Below are 21,035 nucleotides of genomic sequence, written 5' to 3' on the forward strand. Positions count from 1 at the left end.
GACTGTGCCTTACAATCAAACTAATAAAATAATGCCTGAATAGCATGCCCAATGTTGGAGATGTTCAAATCAGACCACTGTTTCAAAGAGTGGACACAGTTCAATATCAAACTACAAAATAATTATTGTTCACTGACACTGACAAGCAGAAGAGAGGAAGTTCTCTTTCTTACAGCTAAGTTGGCTTTTGTGTGCAGGGAGAAATGAACAGTTGTTACAACTGGAATTTGTTTTGTGTTTTTTTAGTATTTGCAAGTTTGGTTCAGCTGAATTCTGTTGCTTTCCCCTAACTGTAATAAAACAGGGAATACTCCCTATATGTTGACACTCTCCATGTCACATAATGAAGCCATGTCTCCTTCAGTTGTTGACCCACACTCCCATAACTCTTGTTTTAGTGCAGTCCCCCAGAATGTGAATGTAAGTATTGCAGTTGGTGATGACAATAAACCTTTGTGTGAAGCTTCCTGCTAGCATGTGTGACAGAGGCTGCATGTATCTTTGCTCTATCTCAAACACTGGAGTTAAGAGGGAAAAGAACAGCTTTGGTTATGAATTATGTGAGAGAAAATGATTAAAATAATTAAATAGTTAAATAATCAGCAAGTCGGGCACATTTGATATTTGCTTTTAATGAGCAATAATTTACATCTTTCAAAATGAAATGACAGTTGCTGAGAAATGAATGGTTTAAACATTGAATGTCTGCATTACTATACATCGTATTTAAAGATACACAGGCTTTACAATCAGGCTTACTCACAGTTGTTCATAGTGTTGATACATTATGACACTGCTATTTGGCATTAAATTGCTATTACATGATTTATCCCTTGTGTATGTGTGTTTATGCATGTGTACTCCTTAAATTGACAATTTTTAAGTGTCATTTCAAACCAAATATATATTTTGAGCATTAAACATTGTATGCTTAAAAGACAGTTGTTAATGAGTAGTTTGTTCTTTGACAGAGAACAGAACCTGTAGGCTTGAGTTCATGGCAGGTAGAGGTGCTCTTTGTTTGGACTGTTTGACTGTGACAATTGTGGTTGTCCAGTATTTCCAAGAGTAGGCCTTTTGTCTGCCACTCAGTAAATGTAGATCTCATCATTCACAAGGAAAAAAAGGAGAAATCATCCTGAGGATCCTGATTTGAAGAAGTTTTAAAATGTGAAGACTTGATCCGAAATTATCTACTGACTTTTTATTTTTCTTCTTTTTTTTTTTGTGAGGTAAGGACTGTTAAATGACTTATTGTTTTTCTGTATCAGAAATACAGTCTGGTCATTTTGAGTGTGATAAAAAACTATTTTAGCTGGAATGACAGATTTTCAATGGAATATCTGCATAGGTGTATGGAGGACCATTTTCAGATTTTATCATATTAAAAGGCTAACTGGTCATTAGAAAACCCTTTAGCAATTTTGTTAGTGCAGCTGAAAACTGTTGTGCTGGTTAAAGAAGCAATAACATTGGCCTTCCTTGGGCTAGTTGAGTATCTGGAGCATCAACATAGCCTCACAATGGGCAAAAAATAATAACTTTCTTCTTAAAACTCCTTAGTCCATTCTTGTTCTGAGAAATGAATGCTTATCCATTAGAGAAGTCTCCAAAAACCTGAAGATTTCAAACGATAGTGTGTACTACTACCTTCAAAGAACACTGCAAACTGACTCTCACCAGATTAGAAAGAAAAGTGGCAGGCCTTGGTGCACAACTGAGCAAGAGAACAAGTACATCAGCTATTGAGAAAGGGATGCCTCACAGTTCCTTAACCGGCAGCTTCAGTAATTGATACCTGTGAAACACCAGTCTGAACATCAACAGTGAAGAGCCAACTCCAGGATGCTGGCCTTCTAGGCAGAGTTGAAAAGATAAAGCCATACCTAAGACTGGCTAATGAAAGGAAAAGATTAAGATGGGCAAAAGAACACAGACAGAGGAAGACTGGGAAAAAAGTGTTAAAGTTGTTCGATCTTTGGATGTAAGGATCCCATAGAAGAACATTAGTGAGATGTAGAACAAATGAAAAGATGCTGGAGGAGTACCTGACTCTGTCTGTCAAAATGGTTGAAGAAATATGATGGTCTGGAGGGCTTTAGTGCTGGAAAATTGGGAGTTTTCTACAGGGTTAAATGGATCATGAATTAGGAAGGCTATTACTCCATTTTGCAACACTCTGCCATACCCTGTGGATGAAGCCTTCCACAGTTGGAGCCAACTTTATCCTACAACAGGATAGCACGGCTCCAAACCATGCAAGATCTCTTTAAGGAATAAGCAGTCAGCTGGTATTCTGTTTAGAATAGAGTGGCCAATGGTTTCATCATTGAGCTGTTTTTTGAGATGCTTGACTGTATGGTATGTACGAAGTACCCATTGAGCCGATCCAACGAGTTGCCTCAGGAAGCATGGAGTAAAAATGTCTAAATTTTACCTCAACAAATTGATAGCTAGAATGTTAAAGGTCTGCAGGCTGTGCAAGTTTGCCTGACTGAGTCTGTATTTTGATGTGAATAAGGTCCATTTATCACTTGCTGATTTCTGTGCGACCACATCCCTAAACTTTTGTAGCCATTGTGAAAGCATGTCACTGCTGGACTCCATGGTTGTAACTGTAGCCAACCTGACTACTGCTGCTGCTTTCCATAATAGAACTACCTTTTACAACCAGTATGAAAGTCTGGCTATAGTCAGAATTTAACACTCATAGGATACATTTTGGGAGGAATATGACTTGGGGTTATTTAAACATCCATACACATTTTTTCAATAATCATTGTTGACTTTCATAAAATAATATTTTGTGTATTTCACAGATCACCAATCACAGGTACTTGACTTGCTTGTGTTGTAGGTTTGAGGAATAGTAAGTGTTAAAAGTATTTTCAACATTTGACAATAAAACAAACACATTAAAAGTTTGACTTGCCCATACAGCTGAGGGAAGTTTACAGTACCTTTACAATAGCTTTTTTGGTTCTTGCCATGCACACAGCTCCTAACCAAACCAGAGATTTGCTGCATGCATTACACACAACAGTATGTGGGCCTACAAAACACCTTGAGCACACATTTATATTAGACATGCAGCATTGGTTGTACAATGCTATGAACTTATTTTAATAATTTGTCCCAGATTACAGAGACCAAAACTGGGAATTTATAAAAACCACCACATATCCATTCTGAGGTGAAAATCAAAGCGACAAGATGTCATAGTATGGGAATTGAGTCATTCTACTATTATTCTGATTATTTTGCTGCTTAAGTGCCTATGGCTCTGAATGGTTACATTCATCTTGTTTTTGACTCACTGCTTTACTTCACTGCTCTCTCCCATTTGATTAATCCAATGACTGGAAAAGTTGGAGACCTTTGGGGTTCGTCTCCCCACCCTTAAACCAACCCTGGCCCCAGTTGGTGGGCCTCCTCCACCTTCCTGTGTCTGCTGAATCCTGAAAGCCTCTCTCAGGTTCTGAACTCGGACCTCCTTGCTTTGAATGTCCTCTACTACTCGACTAGGGAACCAGCCCCTTTCGCCATCATGGAGTCTTTCGCCCATCATCCAGCCTGAAATACAGAAGCCGACAGTAAGACCAAAGGTGAAATGAAGATGAAGGGGGAAAAAAATACATAGCAATATACAAACTAAATATGTCAGCTAGAAAAGAGTTTTGTTTTTTCCCAAGGGGATATAGAAGCAGATTCACCATCATCTGTTCTCTCTAGTAGGTTCAAAACATCGGCCATCTCAATTGAGAGTTCATCTGGCTCCTGAGATGAGTATGACTGTATACACTGCACTTGTGGAGAGTCTGAAATAAATCACAGATAGTTTATATTTATATCTCCATGTCTGCATATTGAGGAAAGGACTATGTGTGGATTGATGGTTTGATATTCTGTCTCACCTGGTTGGTGGGCACTAGTTGACATAAAACGTGTGCGCCGGTTAGGAGTGAGAGCACACATCCATCGCAGTTTATCACTCCTGTCCATAGGGATGCCATTGATTAGTAATCAGCTAAACATAAATTAATTGTTTGGTATGTTCATAGATTCATAGGTTCATAGATTTGGTAGATTCATTCTTCCAGAGGGAACACTATTTAGATTAACAGGTTGTATTTTTGCTTGTTGTCTCCTATAGTATATTATGATTTGACAAATAAATCAAATCATGTGCATATGCACACGATTTGCATATCCAAGATGACACCGCCGCGAAAACGCTGACTTTACCAAGCTCTGTTCATTCAATATATTCAACGTTTCATTCAATAAATTCAAAGATTCATTCCATATATTCAAAGTTCATTCCATGTATTCAAGGTTCATTCAATATATTCAAGATTCATTCAATATATTCATGAATTCATTCAATATATTCAAGGTTCATTCAATATATTTAAGAATTCATTCAATATATTCAAGGTTCATTCCATATATTCAAGAATTCTTATAATATATTCAAGGTTCATTCAATATATTCAAGAATTCATTCAATATATATTCAAGGTTCATTCCATATATTCAAGGATTTGTTCAATATATTCAAGAATTCATTCAATATATATTCAAGGTTCATTCCATATATTCAAGGATTTGTTCAATATATTCAAGGATTCATTCCATATATTCAAGGATTCATTCAATATATTCAAAGTTTCATTCATTATATTCAAAGATTAATTTCCTGAACGGCATGCCAATATATATATATATATATATATATATATAGTGTATATATTTATGTATATGTATACTATGTGGCTGCTCCAATGGCAATGGTGCATGTTGACAGAATCCATCATTACCATGCCTCAAATTCATTTTCAATATAAGCAGCCATGCAATGCATTTTGCATTTCGAGGGGAGGGGTGTCACATTTCCCATTCCTTATTTGCATAAAGTTGAGGTCTCTTTGTCCAAATCAGGGGTGTCCATGATTTGCTACTCCTGGGAACTCATAAAAAACAAGAATATTTGCCATTGCAGAGTTAATATGAATTGCATGGCTTATTTCTTGCCTTAAAAGTTTCCCCATCATCACCGTCTAAGTCTCCCAGAAGAACTATAGAGTCTCCAGGTGGAGCCCCTTGCAGAACACAACCCAAAGACTTGCAGAAGGCCGAGTAATCTGAGCTGCTGTTTGGTGCATATGCACAAACAACAGTCAGAGCCTTCCCCCCAGTGACCTGCAATTGCTTTGAGTTGACCCTCTCATCCCTCGGCGAGAACTCCAACACGGCAGTGCTCAACTGAGGGCTTGTGAGTGTCCCCACACTCCTCTCTGACCCTGGGCAACTCTGAAAAAAGAGGGAGTCCAGCCACTCTCAAGGAGTTTGAGCTGCCACTGTGCGTAGAGGTGAGGCCAACTATATCTAGTTGGTACCACTCTACCTCCCACACCACCTCCAGCTGACATTCCACATAACAAAGGCCAGTAGTTCGAAGCCAGGGGTCAGGACGCCTAGGTCCATGCCCTCACCTGCCGCCGGATACACAATTCACCAGACCCCATCTCTATCCCCTGCAGATGGTGAGCCCACAGGAGGGAGGCCCCATGTTGCCATTTCGGGCTGAGCCTGACCGGGCCCCATGGGCCAAGGCCTGACCACCAGACACTCGCCGGTGAGCTCCCCCTTGGGTCTGGCTCCGCTGGTGTCCCTGTACCGGGCAAGGAACACTGTCCCTGTGTTCGCCGAATCAAAGGATCTTTTAGAATTTGCCTTGGAAGACCCGACCTGGAGCTAATTCCCTGGACAACATAGCTCCCAGGATCACAGGGACACGCAAACCCTTCCAACATGTTTTATAATTTTTGTTTTGTAATACAAGAGATTGTTTCCAAATGAGCCGCCATGTTGGTTTGAAACATTACAAACAGGTTTGAAAATTCCGCTGTAGACAGCCCAGGAGTGGCGTTCCTCTAATCATGTGTAGTTTGTAAGGGTTGTAGGTAGGAATGGGAATTGATGAGATTTTTACGATTCCAATTCCATTTTTGATTCTGCTAAACGATTTGGTTCTTTATCGATTCTCTTATCGATTCTCATTTGGAAAAAAGGAGAACAAACAGGTCGATAAGCATCAACTTTGTTTAGTTTAGTTTAGAGGAAAACATGCAACTTTGACATTCTCTGACTTAGCATACAATTGAACACATTCACCTACCGAAATTCAGGGGCATCTACTGTGGCAAATGGGTGCAAGCCTTTTACCACAAACTTAGTCACTGCTCGGTGACATTCGTCTATCCTGGCCTGGGTCATTTTATTCTTCCCTGCCTCAGTGAAAGGAGAAGCTAGAGGTAGACATGAACTGGAGTGAGTACTGCCAGCCTCTGAGCCAGTCAGACTCTCATCATGGTCATCTTCTAAATGTAATGCATGAGAAGAGGGCATTCATTTAACATTAACTGAGTAATAGCAGGTTTTACAATGAGGCAAATGGCGCTAACATGATAGGCAGTGTTAGTTACCTGCAGTATTAACAACAGAGGACATGCTAATGTTGCTGCTGCTGCTGCTGGGTTGAGATTGATCGAAAACGCGACATTCATTCAAAGTTATTGCATGCTGTGTGCGCAAATGTTTCTGCATATTGGTAGTATTTCCTCCCGTTGATGAAATATCCACTTTGCAAGTATTGCAAGTTGCCCTGTTGCCATCCTTTATCGTGAAATTTAACCACACTTTCGAGCGTTTGTACCGCTTGGGCGCCATGTTTCCTGCCGGCTGTACTGGACTGGAGTCACCACGCACGTTGCGTAGCTTGCGCAAGCTACGCAACGTGCGTGGTGACGTCATTTGCGCCCACTGGAATCGATGAGGGAATCGTTTGCAACATTGGCAAATGATTCCAAGGAATTGAAACACTGGGAACTGGTTAGCAACAAGAACCGGTTTTCGATTCCCATCCCTAGTTGTAGGAGGGTGTAGCCATACGTGGAAATTACAGAGATGACAGGGTTGCCCAGACCCTAGTCATTTTTATACTGGACAGCAAGCCGCCAATTTGGCTGTCCTTTTTGCGGCTAGGTCCACGAATTTAGACAGAGTGCAGCATATTTGGGGTCTGTTTTGGTCCGTCAATTTTACGCCTCGGAGGGTACACTTTTTGCCGCCTCCATTGCTATGTAAATCCAAGACGTCGATTTGTCACGGCAATTGCATGACATGGGCGGAGGTGTCAATGACGTGTGCACTGTTGTGCGACCCACAGCCGGGAGTTTTAAAAGCAGGAAACAGTTGATTACAGCTGTCAGTTCATCACTTCATCCGCGGACGTCAAGATGAGCAACTGGAAAGCCGCTGAGATCTGGGAGATGATAACCATCACAGCCGAGAGAATTATGAACAACCAGATCAGAGGAACTGTGAAAGATGGTATTTTGTACGAAAAGGATGCAGAGGAGCTTAGCCGTAGTGGCTTTCGCCGGGAGAAAAAGCAGTTGTTTTACGTCACTATTCACACCCAACTTCGTGCTTCACGTCACGTCACATGTTTACGCCAACCCCAGTGGCGGCTTTTTTGCACAGGAGGAATATTACACCTCCATTAATTTCCTATCTAAAAGGGGCTACTGTATCACTGTAAACATACTTTTAAATGATATAGTTGTATGCATTAAAAACATTTGTGTTAATTAAAGACCAAACACTGTGTTCAAGTGTACACGTTTTTAAAGATTGGGTGCCCTCTTTATTTGCCTCAGAGTAGTTTGTTTCACTATACCAACCCGCGTCTCCACACACATTAGCACTAGGAGTGTTTGTGGAGCAGAGTCTGGAAGTGTTTTGGTAATGCTAGTAAGTAGCTACTTTACAAAAGTGAACTTTTGAACTATTGACTAGAACTATTGAATGGTGAAGTTTACCATTCAATAGATTGAAACACATTTACAGTTGTAACCGGACTGCACTTTGTTTGGACCAATACCTCAGGGTGGAATCTGCACATGTAAGATAAGGAATATGATCTGTATCAGCCTCTGCCTTACTGCCCAGGAGACCATGAATGTTACAGCTTTGTAACTGTCTTTGTGGGGTGTTGGCACACTAACTGTTGGGCACTAATCGAAGTTACACACAGTTACAAAGCAAAAGATTTCCTGTGATTTCTCCTTTTTACACGTACCTATACACAGTATCTCCAGGGCATGTCTATAAAGTAAATTATAGTGCATATAGTACACAAAATCAAAACCTTGAAATCATAATGAAATGGTGTGATCTCATTTTAATATTGTTCTCTTACATTAGTGTAAGACTTACATTAGTGTAAGACTTACTTGCTTCAACATGATGACCCAATGAAAAACAGTTGTCTCAGGCCAATCAAAAGTTTATGGTCAGCATTTAGAGTGACCAACCAAAAGAGAAGAAATATCAGCCACTGTCACACCTCCAAAAAAAGTCAAAAGTCAACTTCTCGAGCAAGTGTGGACTCTGCAGGCGAGCAAAAATGGAGCACTCCACTCCTGCTCATTTTTGCCTTACTTATCCACCACAGATAAGTACTCCCTCACAGCTGCGTGCTCGCAGGTCATATACATACGTACATAATAGTGTTGTGACGTTCACGAACGAACCGATTCTTTCATACGGCTCGTTAACATGAACGATGGGAACCGAGTCGCAGCTGGGAACCGTTCTTTTTTTTTTTATATCAGTGTGTTTCACGCAGATGCACACAAAAGCTCCTCCTTTGCTCCTCCCCTGAGTGGGACAGAGAACAGGAGGGGAAAGAAAGTTACATGGGGAGGAGCGCAGCCCAGCTGCACTCTGCCTTTGCGTAAAAAAATACTTGTGCAACCTTGTGGAATATTTACAATGAATCCAGATCAGACTTTAAAATCTAGTCCACACATGTCAAATGAGGTTATAATCAATATTTCAGAATAATTCAAACTCAGATATTGGTGGGATATCTAATTTTGTATTATTTTGTTCCAAATCTCACCCCATCTTACCTCCCAGTGATTAATTCCAAGATAAAATGAGTTACCACCCGACTGGCTTCTTAAAACTTCATAAATATGATAATGGGAAATAGAAATCAGTCAAATGAGCCAGTTTTTGAACGGCTCTTTGAAAGGAACGGCTCACCAAGATCCGGCTCCCCTCAAAGAGCCATAAATTCCATCTCTAGTACATAATACATGTAGTGTCACAAAATACTGTGGTTAGACAGTTTGCTTTTACAAATAAACCCATCCAGAGTTTCTCTCTCTTCATTTTTGTCTCAGTACCCTTACCCATATCTCACAATACAAGCACTCATTGGAAACCTAAGCTAATTAGGCTACAGATACTTACATACTGGAGGTCTTGAGCATGTAGCTGATTGGCCGCTCCTCTTGGTTCTCCAGCAGCTTAAGATTAAAGACACTGGCCAGTAGCTGGCCCTGGTCTTCAAGATCTTCAGTCCTCAACATGGCCCGTGTGCAAGAGTCAAGGACCTGGAACTTGTCCCCACTAATAACAAGGTGACTGAATTAATATTCCTTGGTTTCAGTGTAACAAAAGCCTTTTTCTGTCCACAACCCTTTATATCGATGAGGGTAGGCTAGATCACTAGGCTAGCAGCACAAACTACATCCTCCACAGTGATCAAAATCTTAAATAAAAATCTTTTAAACAAAAACTAAACATTATAACTATTCTGAAGAAAGGAATTATGTCAGGACCTTCAAATTAAACAACATAGGATGTAGCTAGGTTTACCTAATAAACTGGCAACTGAGTGTAAAGATACAAAAAATCATGTGGTAAACTCAAGGATTTCACAGTGAGAATTCCTTACCAAATGCTTACCTAGAGCTGGGCTTAGTGACCAGCAGTAGATTGTTAAAAAGGAACAAGTAGAGGGGTTGGTAGAGCTTACGACTTCGCATGGTCCTAGTGCTCCTAGGTCCAGCCATTAGCTGCACTTCACCCTTTTTTAGCAACCAGCGTGAGTGGGAAATGATGGGCACAGACTACAGGGGTTAACAGAGAGTATAAAGTAAGGTTTACAGCAATTTCTCCAAATTTACAACACAAACTGTATTTTATTCCTTGGCTGGCAATTTTTACTGTTGACTTGGAAAACAGTTCAATCACAGAGAGCCAACTGTTACTGATCCCATTTTAGTTTGAAAACCATTTCATGTACGAGGATCTGCAATTGTTTGGTTCAAATGAAATAATATACACAGCATGAGTTGCTCAGGATTGTATGACATGCAGCCGGTCTAGTATGATTGCCAAACACCCGCCATCTTTAGAATCTCACATGAAGGCTGCAGATATCTTGTGATTTTGCGGTAATAACATCCTCCAACCATCCCTGCCTACGACTTGGAAAGGTAGGTGCGTGTGTGTCAAATTTATACAACAAACCACCCTCTACCCAGATATATTTGACACTAATTTACCTCCTATGTCATCCCTGATAACACAGCACTTGATGGCTCCGTCACCAAGGCTCTCTCCAAACTAGAAACCCTAGGTGTTGAACTAAAATGATGGTGGGACAAAATATTAGGAAAATGGAAACCTGTGATTTTATCTGTCCTTACAGGATTTGTGGTAATTCTAGTTGTTTTTGCTGTGCTTGGTTGTTGTATTATTGATTGTATCAGGAGCCTTATTGTTAGGGCAATCGACAAATCGGTCCCATCTCAGATGATTTCCTTTACTAGGGAATGGCACGGATGACTTACCTGACTCATTTCCAACACCTAACTGGATCCCCCCTTTTATAATGATGACTGGGATACTTGTATTGTGATTACATGTTTAGGGTTACACTCACGTTCCCCTAGCTTGCTATGGCACTCCAGGATGTTTATATCCTCCAAAAACAGCTGATTTCTGTTTATCAATTGATGATGTGTTTACTTACAGGTGCATTTTGTAAGATCTCGACATAATTTTAGTTTCAAACATTTAAAAATGAACTAACTCTATCAACAGAGTGTGATGAAGTAACAGATCTTGCATTATGTCCAAGATGCCTATGTACTGTATTGCAGAGAAATCCATTGCTAAGCAAAATACTAAAAAAACATGTATATGCACTTGTATGTTCTTAGCACTTAAATCATAGCACTTATGTACTTATGGTATTCTTGATAAATAGCAGCTACTATGCTCAGACGAGGGCTGAAAATTGTGATTATTTTATCAATGGTGATATGTTGTGGTTTCTTTCTTGTGACAAATTTACTTATTGTAAGTCGCTTTGGACAAAAGCTGCTAAATGCCCTAAATGTAAATGTAAATGTAATTTGCAGTAAACACAAAGATGCGGAAAAATGACTTTTTATTATCATCTCAAACAACAGCTCCTGAAAAGACACCACGTCCACAGCAGAGAAAAGAAGTGACATAAAAAGAAGCTAAACAGGAGTGTAGCACCCTATAATGTAATAATTTCCTGGAAATGTAATAACGCCTGAAAATGTAATTAAATTTGCACTTGACTAGATTGAAAATGTAATAAAACCCAATAATGTAATAACTTCACCAATAATGTAATAAAATAATCTGACTGATATTGTAACAACATTTTTACCGATAATGTAATACCTTATTACATTATTGGGAATTTATTACATTTTCAGGAGTTTGGTTTTTTTTCAAAACTGATAATGTAATACTTGACAGATAATGTAATATATATGTTCATTTTCAGTCCAGAGTTCTACATTTTGTGTTTTGAGAATCTAAGAATGTTATATACACTGGATTTGAAACAACAGAATAACTATTGGGTTAAATTGCAGACCTTGAGTACCATACAGCCATATGCATATGTGCAAATAATCAGGGACATGCAACAACATCCTGGTCTTACTGAGTGGGTAATGGACTTACCTCCTTGGGAGCCCAGAACTCCAGCTCAGATATAAGCTTCTGAGTAGCACTGGAGACCCCAGGTAACTCTTCCCTAAAGGTACCTCTTCACTTCACATATTTCCAACAAATCACTACCTCATGAAAACAAACACAAACCAAAACCAAAGCAACTTTCAGTAACACTTCATTTGAAGAGAGTATACTCAAGGATTCATAACACCTGCATAAACATTACATGACACCCGACATAAACATAGGCCTACAAATCCACTCATAAAGCTTCAGCTAGCCGTCCCTCGGCAACTCCCGAGCAGCCGGGAAAGCAGGGCGGCTAGTGAAATGCATCCCAGGGGCCAGAGCGGGCAACATCGAATCAAATTTGAAACTGCTGGCTAAAGCTAAACGTAAATATAGTAAGATCATAATACATGTCGGCGGTAATGACTCGCGGCTACGCCAGTCGGAAGTCACTAAGATTAATGTTGAGTTGGTGTGTAACTATGCCAAAACAATGTCGGACTCCGTAGTTTTCTCTGGGAGCCTCGGCCAAACCTAACCAGCGATGACATGTTTAGCCGCATGTCATCATTCAACCGCTGGCTGTCGAGGTGGTGTCCAGCAAACGATGTGGGCTTTCTGGGGAAAACCTGGTCTGATTAGGAGAGACGGCATCCATCCCACTTTGGACGGAGCGGCTCTCATCTCTAGAAATTTAACCCATTTCATCAGCCAACAACCAGCCTGACAACCCAGAGTTGAGACCAGGAGGCAGAGCTGCAGTCTTACACGCTTCTCTGAGCTTCCATTAGATCAGTTACACACCCAAAACTTTATTGAGACTGTGTCTGCCCCCCGACCACCGAAATTAATTAAATTAATCAAATCAAAAGTCCACAGAAGAGGAGTTGTGCATGAAAATCTAATAAAAATTAACAGCAACTCTGCAATCTCAAAACAAGACAAGAGAATTAAATGCGGACTCTTAAATATCAGATCCCTGTCATCGAAAGCTGTATTAGTAAATGACTTAATTTCAGATTGTAATATTGATTTATTCTGTCTTACTGAAACCTGGCTGCATCCTGAAGAATATGTCAGCCTGAATGAATCCATTCCCCCTAGTCATATTAATACTCACATTCCTCGAGGCTCCGGCCGAGGAGGTGGTGTTGCAGCTATTTGTGACTTAAGTCTGTCAATCAATCCTAAACCTAAATTAAATTATAACTCATTTGAAAGCCTTGTTCTTAGTCTTTCACATCCAACGTGGAAAACTTTACAGCCAGTTCTATTTGTTGTAGTGTATCGAGCACCTGGTCCTTACTCAGAATTTTTATCTGAATTCTCTGAGTTTTTATCAAGTCTAGTCCTCAAATCAGATAAAGTAATTATTGTAGGTGATTTTAATATTCATGTGGATGTCATTAATGATAGCCTTAGTAGTGCATTTATCACATTATTAGACTCTATTGGCTTCTCTCAGTGTGTACATAAACCAACTCACTGTTTTGACCACACCCTTGACCTTGTTCTAGCTTATGGTATCAAGATTGAAAATCTAACAGTTTCTCCACAGAATCCTCTTTTATCAGACCATCACTTAATAACTTTTGAAGTTCTATTACTGGACTACACACCATTAGGCAAAAACTCCTTCACTAGATGTCTATCTGATAGTGCTGTAGCTAAATTTAAGGAAATTATACCGCTGGCACTAAATTCAATGCCATGTCTTAATATAATAGAGGACTCCTCCGCTAACCTCAGTTCCTCACAAATTGATCATCTTGTTGATAGCAATGCAGGCTCATTGCGAACAACACTGGACTCTATTGCCCCTCTGAAAAAGAAACCTATAAAGCACAGGAGGTTAGCACCCTGGTATAACTCGGATACCCGCAAATTGAAGCAAACATAACGGAAATTTGAAAGGAATTGGCGTTCCACTAATTTGGAAGAATCCCGCTTAGCCTGGAAAGATAGCCTTAAAATATATAGGAAGGCCCTCCGCAATGCCAGAGCAAGCTATTACTCGTCATTAATAGAGGAAAACAAAAACAACACCAGGTTTCTTTTCAGCACTGTAGCCAGGCTGACAGAAAGTCACAGCTCTACTGAACCATGTATTCCTACAACGCTCAGTAGTAATGACTTCATGAGCTTCTTTAATGATAAAACTACTAACTAACTTTTAACTATTAGAGACAAAATCCATCATCGCCTGCCCTCAACTGGCACTATTGTATCTTTAAACACAGGAACCTCAGAAACAGTTGTAAATTCTGACTTATATTTAGACTGCTTCTCTCCCATTGACCTCCACCAACTAACTTCGATGGTTTCTTCATCTAGACCAACAACTTGTCTCCTAGACCCCATCCCAACTAGGTTGCTGAAAGAAACTTTACCTTTAATTAGCACATCTCTACTAGAAATGATCAACGTGTCTCTATTAACAGGATACGTACCACAGTCCTTTAAACTAGCTGTAATTAGACCGCTCCTTAAAAAGCCTAATCTTGATCCAGAAGCTTTAGCCAACTATAGACCTATATCCAACCTCCCTTTCCTCTCCAAGATCCTTGAGAAAGCAGTCGCCAACCAGCTATGTGACTTTCTTCATAACAATAGTTTATATGAGGATTTTCAATCAGGTTTTAGAACACATCATAGCACAGAGACGGCACTGGTGAAAGTTACAAATGACCTCCTAATCGCTTCTGACAAAGGACTTATCTCTGTCCTGGTCTTACTAGATCTTAGTGCTGCATTTGATACTATTGATCATCACATTCTACTACAGAGACTGGAACACTTAATTGGCATTAAAGGACCTGCATTAAATTGGTTTAAGTCCTATTTATCGGATCGATTTCAGTTTGTACATGTTAATGATGAGTCATACCTGTATACCAAGGTTAGTCATGGTGTTCCTCAAGGCTCCGTGCTTGGACCCATACTATTCACCTTATATATGCTCCCTCTAGGAAATATAATTCGGAAACACTCCATAAACTTTCATTGTTACGCAGATGATACCCAGTTATACCTATCAATAAAGCCAGATGAAACTAATCAGCTTACTAAACTCCATGCATGTCTAAAGGACATTAAGACCTGGATGACCTGCAATTTTCTGCTGTTAAATTCAGATAAAAGCGAAGTTATAGTACTTGGTCCTAAACACCTTAGAGATGCATTATCTAATGATATAGCTAGTTTGGATGGCATTAACTTGGCCTCCAGCACCACCGTCAGGAATCTGGGAGTTATCTTTGATCAAGATATGTCCTTCAACTCCCACATAAAACAAATTTCAAGGTCTGCATTTTTTCATCTACGTAACATTGCAAAAATCAGGCCCATCCTGTCTCAAAAAGACGCAGAAAAGCTAGTCCATGCATTTGTTACTTCCAGGCTGGACTATTGTAATTCTCTATTATCAGGCTGCCCTAACAAGTCTCTAAAGAGTCTCCAGCTGGTCCAGAATGCTGCAGCACGTGTACTGACAGGAACTAAGAAAAGAGATCATATTACTCCTGTATTGGCCTCTCTGCACTGGCTCCCTGTAAAATCAAGAATAGAGTTTAAAATCCTTCTCCTCACTTACAAAGCTGTTAATGGTCAGGCACCATCATATCTCCAGGAGCTCATACTACCCTATCACCCAACTAGAGCATTACACTCCCAGAATGCAGGATTACTTGTAGTTCCTAAAGTCTCCAAAAGCAGAATGGGAGCCAGAGCCTTCAGTTATCAAGCTCATCTTCTGTGGAACCATCTTCCTGTTTTGGTCCGGGAGGCGGACACCCTCTCTACCTTTAAGAGTAGACTTAAGACCTTCCTTTTCGATAGAGTTTATAGTGTCTTGGACCAGCTCTTAGTTATGCTGCTATAGGCCTAGTCCGGGGGACAAATGACACACTGAGCTTCTCTCTCCTCCTCTCCTCTCCATCTGTATACATTATGCCCGTATACATGCCCCATCTCGGCATGTCACTGACTTCACTTCTTCCCCGGAGTCCTTGTGCTTTCTAGTCCTACAGGCTCCAATGGATCCTGGCCGCGTCCGGGTCGTGGATCGTGGATGCGCCCTACTGCTATGGCCCTGCCTGATCGTGGATGCGCCTACTGCCATGACCCTGCCTGATCATGGATGCGCCTACTGCCATGGCCCTGCCTGACACCCACCACTACTGTCGCTAATATTAGTCATATCTCTGTTACATACGTTCCACTACTATTATTGTAGTGCATTACTACATACTATCCTTACCGTTAACCACTACTACTGTTATCACTAGTAATCACATTTCCATGTGCATTTCATTGTTGTTGCTGTGATGCCTCTTTATGTGCTTTCATTCCTGTCAACCATCCATTATAATTGTATACATTGTGATCTCGTTGATCTGCTCTGTACATGCAACATCTATTGCACGTCTGTCCGTCCTGGGAGAGGGATCCCTCCTCTGTGGCTCTTCCTGAGGTTTCTTCCGCATTTGTTTTTTTTCCCTGTTAAAAGGGCTTTTTTTGGGGGGGCAGGTTTTTCCTCACTCGAATCGAGGGTCGAAGGACAGAGGGTGTCGTCTCTGTACAGATTGTAAAGCCCTCTGAGGCAAACTGTGATTTGTGAATTTGGGCTATACAAATAAAATTTGATTTGATTTGATTTGAGAAATGGTTATTAAATCATTTTAATGTCAAATTGACATCTCTATGTCAAGTGACATAGTGGCCAGTTGACATACTGTCATATTGGTATATGAGATTTACTTGTATGAATAAAGATTAAATACAAATAAAAGAATGAAAATATATATAATTGTTTGTTGTGTCTAATTTACACTTCTGGTAGTTTTATTTTGAAAATTCCGCCACTTCCGCCTGTGCCTCTTCTCAGCACTGCGCAATTAACAGGCAAGTCTACAGGCATAAAAGAGTAAAAAAACAAGCGTCGCCGGCAAAGACTCAATAATGAGATGTATCTGTTCGTCTTCGAACCTCCGACTTTCATTCTTGATTAATGAAAACATTCTTGGCAAATGTTTTTCACTTTAGTCCGTCTTGCGTCGGTCCAAGAATTTCACCGTGTGCACAGAGGCTCATGGCAAATGTAGTGTGAAAACACTTTGCTTTCAGAAACTCCTCATAGTCACTTTAAAAGAAAAACCAGTCCTGTTAAAATAACAGGTTCATTGCAACAGGTGATTCACATGCTCCAAGCCCACTGTGTATATTAAATGTGGCGACCGGGTCTGCACCGCTTCATCACTTCGCAGAAAACTTAAACTCTGCCTGTGTTCTGGGTTAAAGCAGATTATCCTGAGATGGCCAAAAAAGCACTGGAAACCTGCTTCCATTACAAACATATTATCTTTGTGAAGCGAGGAGTTTTCCGAGGTGACGGCAGCAAAAACGAGATTACAGAGAGTATATTATGGTTAGTTGTAACAAAGATGTATTTATTGAATTAAAAATGTTAACAGAAAACCATGTGACCGTCTGCAATCGTTTTTATATTATATGTGTAATGTAAACAGGTAATCGATGTTAGTCTTTTCTAAAACAACTTTTTCACTTGAAAAAAAATTGTCCACCCGTGAACGGTCCACAGTGAAAAAATGCTGGAGAACCCCTGTCTTAAGCTATTTAGAGAAGTAGCCAAGCCTTGGCTAAAGTGTCAAGAAGTTAGCATCAGTAAGAACTAGCATGTAGCCACATGGACAATAAAAACTAGTCTAAAGCCTACAGTACACTATTCTACCATTATCAAACTTTTTCTGGTATCCTACAGAAATCTGAAGGTATTGATGCTGAGGCGTTGCATACTCACTTTACCAAGTGTTCACATAAAAGGAGATATGTCTTTATTGGCCAGTCACCAGAGAGACACTGATCGTGTTCTACCTTGCAGGGCCACGCCCACCAGGCACAATGCAAGCTGTTGAAGGTCTAAGGATGCTACTGAGTGAATGTGAACTCTGTAGTGTTAAATATGTAGGAAAAGGTAGTAAAACTACAAGCCATAGAATTTGGGTCGGTACAGAATGGGAAAAGCCAAAAGGGGGTCATCGAAATTGACTGCACTGCCACGCCCACCAGGAATAACGTAGGCAAAAGCTTTTCACAACATATCATCATCAAGACATCAGGATGAGGCGTAGTGACTGGCAGGGCCGTAGCCAGGATTTTTGAAATACTGAGGTCAACATTCGGCAGACCCCCCCCCCCGATGAAACATTTATTTCAGGCAAAACTGTGTAGTGTGTGTCTTTGTATGAGTGTGTTGCTGTAATCGTAAAATAAATATATATGAAACTATAACTGAAGTATTTGAGTGTGTGTGTGTGTGTGTGTGTGTGTGTGTGTGTGTGTGTGGTGTTGCTGCCTCACAAAAAATTACAACTAAGATGATCTGTAACTGTTGTAAACACATTAAGTGTTTGGTATAGGCTATGAGTCATGATTACTATAACTTGACCTAATATTTTAATGCCATGTTTAGTCACATTATTACTTATCCATCCAAACATCCAAATAATATCATTGATGGATAATTCATACTGTGACTGAACATTAAATCTGTAGGCCAAGTTAAACAATGTACGAGGCTTAGAAATGGGTTCCTACAGAACGGAACAGCCATAAGGGGTCACCGCACCGCCACGCCCACCAGGGATATCGGAGGCGAAAGCTTTTGACAGGGTGTCATCATCAAGGTCTCAGGATGATACTTAGTGAGTGTGAAGTCTGTGGCGTTAAATCTGTCGGACTAGTTAAATAAAATACGAGGCATAGAAATGAAAAAGAATGAAAGGGAAAAGCCATAAGGGGCGTTAGGGGGCGCTACTGAGTTATCGTGCCACACGTGGTGGCAGAAGCGGTATCAAATTAACATCCTAAAGTCCCGGAAACAGTGTCGGAAAAATGAAAATCGCCGCACACCATTCAAGATGGCCGACTTCCTGTTGCAGCAAAAATTCCAACGAAAAGCATTCCTGTCTAAATCCTTGAGGCCCATGACTCCTGCGAATTTCACGACGACAGCGACATTAGGTGGCGCTATGGAGTCCCCTGGCCACACCCACCCCCAATCATGTTGAATTCAGATGTGTGCGTGCACATGTGACGTATGTTCCGATCAATCCTTACAGATACAATAGGTCCTCGCACGAGACTCGTGCTCGGGCCCTAATTAAAGCTGCAAGCAGCGATGAACGGGCCCTTGCCCCCCCACGTATGTTGGGCCCAGATGTGTACTCACCCTTTGCCTTTGGAAATTTCCTACCTAAATGGGATACGTGTCACACAAAACACAACAGTGGAATATTCAGTGACTTCCTGTGTCCAGTGGGTGGCGCTATAGATATGACACAGTATTGATGCAGAGACGTATTCAGGGTGAGCTCCTCTACATGTGTGAGCAGTTTGATGCAGATGGGCAAGTGTATGTTGAAGTTATAAGGACTTCCAGCGTGATGGCGAAGGATCACAATTGACCGCACCGCCACGCCCATCAGGTGTAACACAGGCTGTTGAAGGTATGAGGATGCTACTGAGTGAATGTGAAGTCTGTGGTGTTAAATCTGTAGGATGAGTTAGTTAATGTACGACGCTTAGAAATGGATTTCCTACAGAATGGGAAAAGTGTCACACTGCGGTGAGGAGTGTCCTGTCTTGGGTTTTTGTCTTGTGAAATTCATGTTTTATTTTGAAAAGTAAACTCTCCTCTCGTTTCAGGTCACTTGCCCTTCCTCTTGTGTCACCGGTCTGGCGTCTCCCCTGATCCCTGATTGTTTCCACCTGTGTCATCCCTCCTCGTGTATATAGTCTTTGTCTTCCCCTGTCTGCGTTGCCAGAGTATTTCGTTCGTCTCGTCGAGTACATCCAGCCTTGTTCACAGCCTTGATCACTGCCTTGTTCGTTACAAAGATAAGTATTGCCAAGCTTTATTTTCTGTTTAGTATTCCTCTGAAGAGTGATTTTTTGTTAATAATATTTTTGGTCAGTCTTTTGTTTCAATCAGTTAATTTCATAGCGTTTCTTTCTCCCTCCGTTTGGAGTGCCTTTCTTTCATAAAGTTTTGTACCCAGAGTAGTTTAAGTTTATAGCCTGTGAGCTTTCCTCGTTGAGTGATTTTCTGTTTATTTTTTCATCGAAAGAGATTATTGAGATCAGTGTAGTTGTTCTTTGTGTTGTTATCTTGTGTTGTCTGTTCTGTGTCTTGTCCCCTGGACACCTAGATTTTCATAGTCGGATATTTTGTCATTCTGTCTGAAGAGATACTGCTCAGAAAATAAAACCTGTCATTACTGCTACCTTTCTGCATCTGAGTCCTCTTTTTCTGCCAAGCCTGACAAAAAGCCATAAGGGGGTCATTGAAATAAACCGTGTCACCACGCCCACCAGGAATGACGTAGGCAAAAGCTGAGCACAACTTTTCATCATCAAGGTATGAGGATGCTACTGAGTGAATGTGAAGTCTGTAGTGTAAAATCTGTAGGACGAGTTAGTGAAAGTACGAGGCATAGACATATTTGGTCCGTACAGAATGGGAAAAGCCATAAGGGGGTCATCAAAATTAACCGCACCGCCACGCCCACCAGGGATATAGGAGGCGAAAGCTTTTCACCAGGTGTCATCATCAAGGTTTGAAGATGATATGTAGTGAGTGTGAAGTCTGTGGCATTAAATCTGTAGGACAAGTTACATAAAGTACGAGGTGAAAACATGACAAAAAATGAATGGGAAAAGCCATAAGGGGGGCGTTAGGGGGCGCTGCTGAGCTATCGTGCCACGCATGGTGGCAGATGTGGTATCAAATTAACGTACTCATGTGTAAGAAGAAACGGGCCAAATTTGGCGAGTCTGCAAACATCCTAAAGTGCCGAAAAAACGAAATTTGCCGCACGCCATTCAAGATGGCCGACTTCCTGTTGCAACTAAAATTCTGAAAAAAATAATTCCAGGCTAAATCCTTGAGACCCATGACCTCTGTAAATTCCAAGATGATCTGAGAATGTTTTCGCACCCTGATCCGACGTAAGGTGGCGCCATGGAGCCTCCTGGCCACACCCATCACCAATCATGTTGAATTCAGATGTGGGCGCACACATGTGACATATGTTCCGAGTTTGGTGAGTTTTGGGGTATGTTCAGGCCGCCAAATATGCAGTCGA

At 40.8% G+C, this 21,035-nt stretch overlaps 1 protein-coding gene across 3 annotated transcripts in view; it reads right to left on the reverse strand.

The window, feature by feature from the left end:
- Nucleotides 1–612: 612 nt before the first annotated feature.
- The window catches only part of ngef (neuronal guanine nucleotide exchange factor), a gene marked incomplete at its 5' end in the record, with an annotated part of 159,513 nt that continues 139,090 nt past the window's right edge, over nucleotides 613–21,035 (reverse strand). For 2 of the 3 annotated variants that reach the window (XM_084350029.1, XM_084350031.1), the window contains 5 exons: nucleotides 613–3,573; nucleotides 3,714–3,818; nucleotides 3,915–3,994; nucleotides 9,328–9,486; nucleotides 9,826–9,989. In XM_084350029.1, coding sequence (XP_084206155.1) covers nucleotides 3,314–3,573; nucleotides 3,714–3,818; nucleotides 3,915–3,994; nucleotides 9,328–9,486; nucleotides 9,826–9,989 — 768 coding nt within the window. In that variant the 3' untranslated portion in view covers nucleotides 613–3,313. The remainder of the gene's footprint in view (nucleotides 3,574–3,713; nucleotides 3,819–3,914; nucleotides 3,995–9,327; nucleotides 9,487–9,825; nucleotides 9,990–21,035) is intronic. The other variant, XM_084350030.1, reaches the window with a different exon arrangement.

This window comes from Pagrus pagrus (assembly GCF_965226575.1).
Source record: "Pagrus pagrus genome assembly, chromosome: 4".
Lineage (NCBI taxonomy): Eukaryota > Metazoa > Chordata > Actinopteri > Spariformes > Sparidae > Pagrus > Pagrus pagrus.